Source organism: Nerophis lumbriciformis, linkage group LG37 (genome assembly GCF_033978685.3).
Source record: "Nerophis lumbriciformis linkage group LG37, RoL_Nlum_v2.1, whole genome shotgun sequence".
In the NCBI taxonomy this organism is placed as follows: Eukaryota; Metazoa; Chordata; class Actinopteri; order Syngnathiformes; family Syngnathidae; genus Nerophis; species Nerophis lumbriciformis.
In genome coordinates, this window is record NC_084584.2 from 15,420,001 (window position 1) to 15,430,000 (window position 10,000).

Genomic DNA, 10,000 nt, shown 5'->3' on the forward strand with positions numbered 1-10,000 from the left:
GTATTTATGTGTTTGTTTGTATGTATGTATGTATATACTGTATGTATATATTTATATATAAATGTGTATGTATGTATGTGTATATATGTATGTATGTGTATATATGTTTGTATATATGTTTATATATGTATATATGTATGAATACATTTATGTATGTATATATAAATGTATGTATGTATATTTGTATATATATATGTATGTATGTATGTATGTATGTGTATTTATGTATGTATGTATATTTGTATATATGTTTATGTATGTATATATGTATATTTATATATGTGTATATATGTATGTATGTGTATGTATGTATGTATGTTTATATGTATATATATATATGTATGTATATATATATATACATGTATGTATGTGTTAACGTATGTGTTTGTATGTATGTGTATATGTATGTATGTATTTATTTATATATGTGTATGTATGTATGTATGTGTATATGTATGTGTATATATGTATGTATAGGTTTATATATGTATATATGTATGAATATATTTATGTATGTATGTGTGTATATATATATATATGTATGTATGTATGCATATTTGTATGTGCGTATTTATGTATGTGTATATATGTATGTATGTATGTATGTATATATATATGTGTATGTATGTACCGGTATGTATGTATGTATGTGTATATATGTATATATATTTATATATGTATGTATCTATATATATTTATATATGTGTATGTATGTGTATATGTATATATGTATGAATACATTTGTGTATATATATGTATGTATGTATGTGTGTATATATGTATGTATGTTTGTATGTATATATGTATGTATGTATGTTTGTATGTATGTATATATGTTTGTATGTATGTATGTATGTATATATATGTACGTATGTGTTAATGTATGTGTATATATGTTTGTATGTCTGTATATTTATGTGTGTATTTATGTATGTATATATATTTATATATGTATGTATCTATATATATTTATATATGTGTATGTATGTATGTGTATATGTATATATATATGCACAACCGCGGAGTCTGCGGATTATCCGCGGATCGGGCGGATGAAATTTTAAAAAATTAGATTTTATCCGCGGGTCGGGTCGGGTGGTTGAAAAAAATAAAAAATAGATTTTAAATAGATTCAGGCGGGTGGCAGTTAAACCAATTCGGAAATATATATACATAGTTAAATGTTGTTACCCACATACGAAAAACGAGCAGGCACCTGCAGCATATGCCACAACAGAAGAAAAAAAAAAGAAGAGATGGACACTTTTACGGAGCGGAGAAGGGACGCCTCGCCGGGGTCCGGGACCGAGGCCCCTTCCCCCGAGAGGGCCCCACCGGGAGCCGTAGCTGAGGCGATCCGCGAGAAGGGCCCGACGCACGTCCAGGGTCACCACCGCACCGACACCCCACCTCGTCCGCCTTCGCCGCGGCCGGCGTCACGCGCAGCAGGTAAGCAGCTTACCTGCCCGCCACCCCCGTGGCCGGGGGCTCGTAACAGGGGTCACTCCGCGCGCTCCGCCCGCGCAGCTTACCTGCCCGCCACCCCTGTTGCCGGGGGCGCGTAACAGGGGTCACTCCGCGCGCAGTGCGCTCACGAAAGGGGTGGGGCTCACCCTGGTTGATATAGACAGCAGGACGGTGGCCATGTAAGTCGGAACCCGCTAAGGAGTGTGTAACAACCCACCTGCCGAATCAACTAGCCCTGAAAATGGATGGCGCTGGAGCCTCGGGCCCATACCCGGCCGTCGCCGGCAGCGAGACGCGCTTGGAGGTGCGCTCAGCGCGGCTCCCATATGATTGCGCACTGGTGTGCGTCTGGGCCGTGACAGCGTGGCACGCGAATGTCTGCGCTGCATTGGATCAGTCTCCTTTCTTTAACAGTCAAAAGCTTTATAACCTCACTAATGCCTTGCATCGTCTATATTAGATATATAACAATGGGCGGATGCGGTTCTGGTCAAATGTTACATCGGGTGGATGGCGGATGGTTGACGACTTTCTGATGCGGTTGCGGATTAAATAATTGCCTATCCGCGCATCTCTAATGTGTATATATATGTATGTATATATGTTTATATATGTATATATGTATGAATACATTTATGTGTATATGTATGTATGTATGTATGTGTGTATATATGTATGTATGTTTTTATGTATATATATATGTATGTATGTGTATGTATGTTTGTATATATGTTTGTATGTATGTATGTATGTATATATATATGTACGTATGTGTTAATGTATGTGTATATATAAGCCAATGGAAATTGCCACATATTTTAATAATTACTTCACAAACAAGGTGGAAAATCTGAGAGTGAATATGACGCCTTCTGATGGCTCCTCCTCATGCACATTAATTGAAAATCATATAATGAAGGGTTCGATTTTGTACCAGTTAGTAGTTCTGATATTGAGAAATTGTTGTTATCACTGCCATCTGATAAACCTGCTGGGACGGACATGCTAGATGGCAAATTGTTAAGTATTGCGGCATGCCATGTATCAACTCCGATTTGTCATATATTTAATAAATCATTAAGATATGGAGTCTGTCCTGGGGTTTGGAAGGAGTCTAAGGTCATCCCTCTACCCAAGGACAAAAATAAAGATTTTACTGGTAAAAACAGTAGACCAATAAGCATACTTCCTGTTCTTAGTAAATTGATGGAAAAAGTTGTTTTCAAACAAATTCAAGATTACTTTACCTACAACAAACTGATGTCAGTTTCCCAGCATGCTTATAGGCAAGGTCACTCAACATCTCCTGCTCTAGCTCAGCTGACTGATGACTGGCTGTCACAAATGGATGTCAAGAAGATGGTTGGTACTGTCCTGATTGACTTTAGTGCGGCATTCGATGTCATAGATCACAACATAATGATCTCCAAACTGAGAAAATATGGTTTTAATAGTATGTCACTTTCTTGGATGTTGAGCTATCTATCAGGAAGATCACAGAGAGTGTGTTTTAATGGTAGCCTATCTGAACGCAAGTACAATTACTGCGGCGTGCCTCAAGGAAGCTGCTTAGGTCCTTTACTTTTTATTATTTTTACTAATGATCTTCCCTGTGTTACAACAAACACCAATATGGTTATGTATGCAGATGACACAACTCTATACAGTACTGCCTCTACCTTAAATGACCTAGAAAATAACTTAAATCAGGACCTGGAGAGAGTGTCCCGCTGGGTAAATGATAGTAAACTTGTTGTGAATATTGACAAAACAAAAAGCATTATTTTTGGATCCAGGCATATGCTTGTTGATGACCCACAGCTTCATATTTTAATGTCAGACATACGTATTGAGCAGGTCAAAAAAGTAAATTTGCTTGGTGTGCTATTAGACAGTCAACTGTCATGGTCCGATCATATTGATGGTATTTCAATGAAAATGAGAAGAGGTTCAGCCATGGTCAGGAAGTGCTCCACCTTCTTGACATCCTCAACAATGGCTCAAGTCATACAGTCCTTGGTTTTCTGTCATCTTCATTACTGTCCTATAATATGGTCCGCTACGACTAAGTCTGACCTGAACAAACTGCAACTTGTTCAGAACAGAGCGGCTAGACTGGTACTTAAATGTTCTTTGCACACTAATATTTCATTTATGCATTCACGCCTGTCCTGGTTGTCTGTTGAACAAAAGATGTATTGTAGTCTCCTTATGTTCTTTAGAACTATCATTTTAGATCAATCACCAGATTACTTTTACAAACAGTTTTTAAAATCAACTAACATACATATTCATGACACTAGGAATGCCAGCAATGGCTATTTGGCACTTCCTGCTCCCAGGACCAATCTCCTCAAACATACAGTCATGTATAGATGTACATCATTTTGGAATGGGTTGCCATCTCACATTAATCTCTCACAAAGTAAATTGTCATTCAAGACAGCTTTGAAGATACACCTATTGCAGCTGCCCACATGACGTGAATTTTTAATACTGGTTTTAACTAGCTTTTTATCTTATGTTGTATTTTTCCATTGTATAATGTCTGTTATTGCATGTATTCTTTGTATTTTAATTTTGTATGCTCCTATATGGACCCCAGGAAGACTAGCAGTCGCCTTGGCGTCAGCTAATGGAGATCCATTCAATAAACAATATATGTATGTATGTTTGTATGTCTGTATATTTATATGTGTGTATTTATGTATGTATATATTTATGTGTATATATGTATGCATGTATATATATTTATATATGTATGTTTGTATATATATATGTATGTGTATGTATGTATGTATGTATGTATGCATATATATATATATATATGTATGTATATATATATATATATGTATGTATATATATATATATATATGTATGTATATATATATGTATGTGTATATATGTATGTATGTTTGTATGTCTGTATATTTATGTACAGACATACACAAATATGTATGCATGTATATATATTTCATACCTGCCAACTTTTGAAATCAGAAAAACCTAGTAGCCAGGGTCCAGGGGCCGCAGGCCCCCCGACGCAAAATGATTATTAGCATTCAGACAGGTTAAAATGTTGCTAAAACCATCACTTTTCTATCAGTCACAGTGACTTTTCAAAACAAAAATATTACAGCAAAAATCATATGGGTTGATTGACATGTTTATTCTGTAAGCTAACTTCAATAGTTTGAAATTATTTTGACAGTTAATGCCAGTTATCCTGTCAACCTTTCACAAGACTTCAATTTGTTAATTGAAAGTATAAACAGTATAAACACTTTTTACAGTAAACAAATGGTAAAACAGTACTAAACAATTCCATTAAAAAAAAAATTGGTGTCATTAACTTTCTGTCCAAGCTTGTATAATCTACTGCCTTGTTCAATTGTATAAAATATTCTGTGCCTAAAATTCACATTTCTATCACAATTATCATACTGTAAACATGGTAAGCTAACTTCATTAAAATTAATAGTCCTGTCAATAGCATGGAATTACAATTCAAATTTAGTTTTTTTGTAAGCCTTTCAAAAGAATTCAAAATGTGAAAAATTAATGAAAATTAATTTAAGCCTTGAAAAGTGGCACATCACATCTCTAATGTAATCATTTTAACTTTTCAACAGAAATAGCACTGCAAAAATATTAAGGACATACTTCTGTATTTTGGTAGTTATGCTGTCAACATTTAACAAGATTTCTTCAACTTGGACTTGAAAGCATAAATAGTATAAACACTTTTAACAGTATAACAGTACTAAACAATTCCAATAGATAACATTGGTGTCATTACCTTTTTGTGGCTAAAATCCGAAAAACGTTGAAAGTTTTCCACTTGTATCGCTAGCAACGGCATTAGACTTGTGTTTTTTTTGTCCCAACGTGGTCTTTTACATCGCTAATTCCTCCGTGTCCGATCGAAAAATCTTGTCTGCACAAGGTGCAATTCGCGTAGTTTTCACCCTTTTTGGAACGGATAATTATTCCCGGATAGGCTTTTGAATATTCTTTACGGAATGACTGCAGTTTTCTTTTCGGTTTAAGACTCGTTTGCGATGTTTCTCCGGCTGATTCCATGATCGTTCGCTCGTTTGGAAACAATGGCAACAGGTGCCTCGTGCTTGGCAGCGGTGCTATAAATAGCCTCGCGCATTTAAAAAAAATGTTTTTTTTAATTAATGAAAAACCGTATTTTTTATCACTGCAACCGTAACCCGGAATAGGTTGATGAAAACCGTACTAATTACGGGAAAACCGGAGTAGTTGGCAGGTATGATATTTATATATGTATGTATGTATATATATATATTTATATATGTGTATGTATGTATGTGTATATGTCTGTATATATATATATGTATGTATGTGTATATTTATATATGTGTATGTATGTATGTATATATATTTATATATGTATGTATATATATTTATGTGTACCTATGTGTATGTATGTATGTATATGTATATATGTCTGTATGTATATATGTATGTGTATGTATATGTATATGTTTATATATGCATATATGTATGAATACATTTATGTATATATGTATATGTATGTGTGTGTATGTATGTATGTATGTATGTATGTTTGTTTGTATATATGTATATTTATATATGTGTAAAAATGTATTTATATATGTATGTATGTAAGTATGTATATATATTTGTGTGTATGTATATATATATATATATGTATGTATATATTTATATATGTGTATATATGTGTGTGTATGTATATATATATATATGTATGTATATATTTATATATGTGTATATATGTGTGTGTATGTATGTATGTTTACATGTATGTCTATATATGTGTATTTATATATATTTAAGATATAATACAGTATACATATTATACATACATACATGACTATATGTGTGTATATGTAATGTGTTTTTAAATAACTACACTGTAAGATATAATAATACAATGTTCATATGAATATTTATTGTTAGATAGTGAAGTGTTCAGTTCTGTGATCTATTGGTCAGGACTGGGTTCTGGCCCCCACAGGCTACTCTGCCTACTACTGTGATGGAGAATGTTTCTACCCTCTTGGCGCCTGCATGAATGCAACCAACCACGCCCTTATCCAGCAAGTAGTAAGTTCTACTTTTGTTTTTTAACTTTACTGTTGTTTCAGGTGTAGTGTGTACTAATACCATAGATACATGTATGTATGTGCATAGACAATGTCCATTATGTGACCTGCTCCAGGTGCATCTTCTCAAACCAGACGAGGTTCCCAAGGCATGTTGTGCCCCCACTAAGCTGAGTCCTATCTCTGTGCTCTTCTACGACGACAACAACAACGTCATCCTCAAGAAGCATCGCAACATGGTGGTGAAGAACTGTGGCTGCCTATAAAAATTGGTATAAACCAGCACTTATTTAAATATTATATTATTAAAATATTTAAGTATTCTTCCACTATTTAAGAAGCGTATGCTTCTGTAAGCAGTAAAGTATTTAAAAACAAAGTTGGCTTTGTTCAGAAAGAAAAGAATAGTCTGCTAGTATGTTTATTCATTCATCTGCCACAACATGTCAAACATGATTAGGGACGCATTGTGTCTGATGATTGACAGCTAGAAGACCAGGAAGTGTCCCAGGTGGACAAGGAGGGATGTGAGGTACTTGTGACGTCTGAATGACGTTTAGTGGTTTGTAAGCGTCCTGCTCACACAAACTGTCCAACAAAAAGGAAGAATGTGCAACAACCAACACTCAAACTCATCTTTCTCAATAACTGATTCATACAATAAATACTTGTTGGCTGTTGCTCTTACTATCTGACACACACTCTTCAGTCCATGTCTTCCACAGGTTCAATGTCTTTACAGCACACTGCGTGCTGACCTCCAACTGCTCCACAAGTCAATGCTTTCGTCCAACTGGTTTGTCTAAAGTACATGGGGGGGGAAAGTGTGTAAAAATGTTGAAGAAATGATCACTAAGAGTTTATTTTGTAATCTATGACAAAGTTCAATGTTATTTGAGCAACACATTTGATTAAATGTTTGTTTTTTCAGAGCCAATACGATTAATAAGGAAGCTGTTGGCTGATACTATATTTTAAAATATGAGTAGTTAACAGTGGGTTGTTTTTCAGGAAAGGTTAGAGCAATGTTAACATAATTACTTGTGTCAACATTTGCATTTGAAAGTTGGTAAAAATATGGAATTTTCCTGCAACTCCTCATCTACTCCATTTTATAGAAGTTTAAGGATTGAACAGCAGGAGACCAGCACTGCATTAGGAGGAGAGAAATGGAATTATTCTCACAAGAACTCAAATATCAAAACATTTTAGGGAGAATGATTGACTAGAGTAGTTTTTGTTATTGAATGAATAAAGAAGTTAACTTTTCCCACATGCAGTGCAAAAGGTCAGTGCTTTTTACTTCACTATTTTTTTTAATATATATATATATATACTCAATACTGGTACTTGTAAAAATAAAAAAAAAGGTTGATACTGATATATCAAAATGGCAAATATTGGCGCTGATAATGGGTCATCTCTAATACTAGAGCACCACCTGGTGGACTTTTCTGTCACTACTTCCCTAAAAAGATCAACTTTAGTGATCACATTTATTTGGAGTTATTAAAGAGCATGAAAATGATATTATCCCTAGACACTTTTTACTGTTTCACCGAAGAAACCAAAATTAGTCAGTACAAAAAGACTATTGTATGGTATGTTTACATTATTTCTTCAGTCTAATAAATGAAGTGCAAAATAGTTTTTTGGTTGGCTATGAAGCCTAAAGCTCAGTGGCCTTGTGGTAGAGACCCATTAACTCCCTGCTTGGCACTCAGCATCAAGGGTTGGAATTGGGGGTTGATTCATGAGCGTGGCACATGTTGCTGCTCACTGCTCCCCTCACCTCCCAGGGGGGTGAACATGGGGATGGGTCAAATGCTGAGGACAAATTTCACCACACCTCGTGTGTGTGTGTGACAATCATTGGTACTTTAACTTTAAAGGAGAAGTTTTTGTATTGTGTGGGAAAGTGACAACTTCTTGGAAGTTAACGGTATTTTCCATCCATTTTCTACCGCTTGTCCAATTATTTTATTTTAATGACATCTTTTATTTCACACTACTTTTTGAAAGAGGTTATTTTTATTTGAGGGGCTCACGTAATAAACACCCCGAATGCAGCGAATAATAATGATAAACAATACGAGAGTTGTAAAGTTCTTACCAGCTTGTGTTGGTTCAGGCCTGAACGTCAGCGAGTTCGGGGGGCATGGGGGACTTGGGGTGTTTGCTCTCAAAGTGCTGCTTGAAGGTCTTTGGGTCGGGCATCTGGGTCTGAAATATTCACATCAATATTACAATGAACCATGACAGGAAATATGAAATACTACCTAGTAGAAGTGTATCTCCCAGATGAGAGAAGGTCAGTTCTATAAAAGTGGCAATGTTTATTTTGAAAGACATAACTTAATATGTGTTGCTTCTGACATAACTATTGTATATTTTAGTACTATTGTCCTTTCATCAATGGAATGATTGCATAGATCATATTTTGTTCAAAAGCAATTATAAAACACAGAAAAAAATATTAAAATCACTTGTATTTCTAATAAAAAAATTAAATTTCAGTGTAAATGCTTTAATTAAATGTACACAGTTTAACTTTTTTTTTTAATAATAAATTATTTTTACAACCATGTCACTTTATTATCATGCTACAGCACTATTTTATTGTGAAATTACTTATTGACCTTAAAACCGATAATGCTCATGTTCACGAATTGGCGTCAATCTGTTTTTAAAAGTAACATTTCACTTAGCTATGCGTGGATTTTCTATGGGAAAAAAACCTGCCAGTTTTTTCCCCCCCCATAAAACCTTTTTCTACACATTTCAGTACTGTACCATGAGTGACGTATAACTATCTTGGAAAGAAAAGATACGGTACATGTGAATGGCCTGCACACATGATTGGAGTTAACAAAAGTAAGGAGAGAAGGTTGAAGAGGATCAGATTTCAAATCAATGATGCATTTTTTGGGTCCTGCCTGTGTACCAGCGACAATAACGTGTAAGTTTACGGCGCGTGCATCTTCAAAGCATAGTTTAGACATCTCTTTGCAGCTTCCTCCCACATTCCACAAATGTTATTTGACTTCATTTGAGACTGTATGAATATTGTTGTGAATGATTGTTTGCCATGCTACATGCCTGTCAGTGAGCTGTCGTTAGCATTATGCTAGCAGCATGTATTCATTATTTACTGTAATAAAAATTGAATGTGATTCCTACATGGGTCTTTCCTTGAATATAATAAAACATTTGTTTCGCCTTTTTAAAGAACATACATGCATCATTGCCGATCAAATGAATGATGACATCATGAATAAGTTATATTGACCACACATATATATATATATATATATACATATACCGGTAGTGGCAATTAGGGTTAAAACTCTGTTCTATATTTCTACTTTATGAACAATAGTAAGCCAAAATATTTTTCTTGCAGTCATGCTACGAGC

General features: G+C 34.7%; 2 protein-coding genes across 4 annotated transcripts in view; one reads left to right on the forward strand and one right to left on the reverse strand.

Moving 5' to 3' along the window:
* The window catches only part of bmp8a (bone morphogenetic protein 8a), a 50,961-nt gene extending 44,095 nt beyond the window's left edge, over positions 1-6,866 (forward strand). The window contains exons 7-8 of one of the 2 annotated variants that reach the window (XM_061931427.1): positions 6,497-6,585; positions 6,701-6,849. In XM_061931427.1, coding sequence (XP_061787411.1) covers positions 6,497-6,553 — 57 coding nt within the window. In that variant the 3' untranslated portion in view covers positions 6,554-6,585; positions 6,701-6,849. Of the gene's footprint in view, positions 1-6,474; positions 6,586-6,700 lie in introns of both variants that reach the window. The other variant, XM_061931426.1, reaches the window with a different exon arrangement.
* Positions 6,867-6,991: 125 nt separating this feature from the next.
* Positions 6,992-10,000, reverse strand: part of LOC133577516 (zinc finger protein 706) — a 17,747-nt gene continuing 14,738 nt past the window's right edge. For both annotated transcript variants that reach the window (XM_061931428.2, XM_061931429.1), the window contains exons 3-4: positions 8,698-8,807; positions 6,992-7,386 (exon numbers count right to left, since the gene is read on the reverse strand). In XM_061931428.2, coding sequence (XP_061787412.1) covers positions 8,712-8,807 — 96 coding nt within the window. In that variant the 3' untranslated portion in view covers positions 6,992-7,386; positions 8,698-8,711. The remainder of the gene's footprint in view (positions 7,387-8,697; positions 8,808-10,000) is intronic.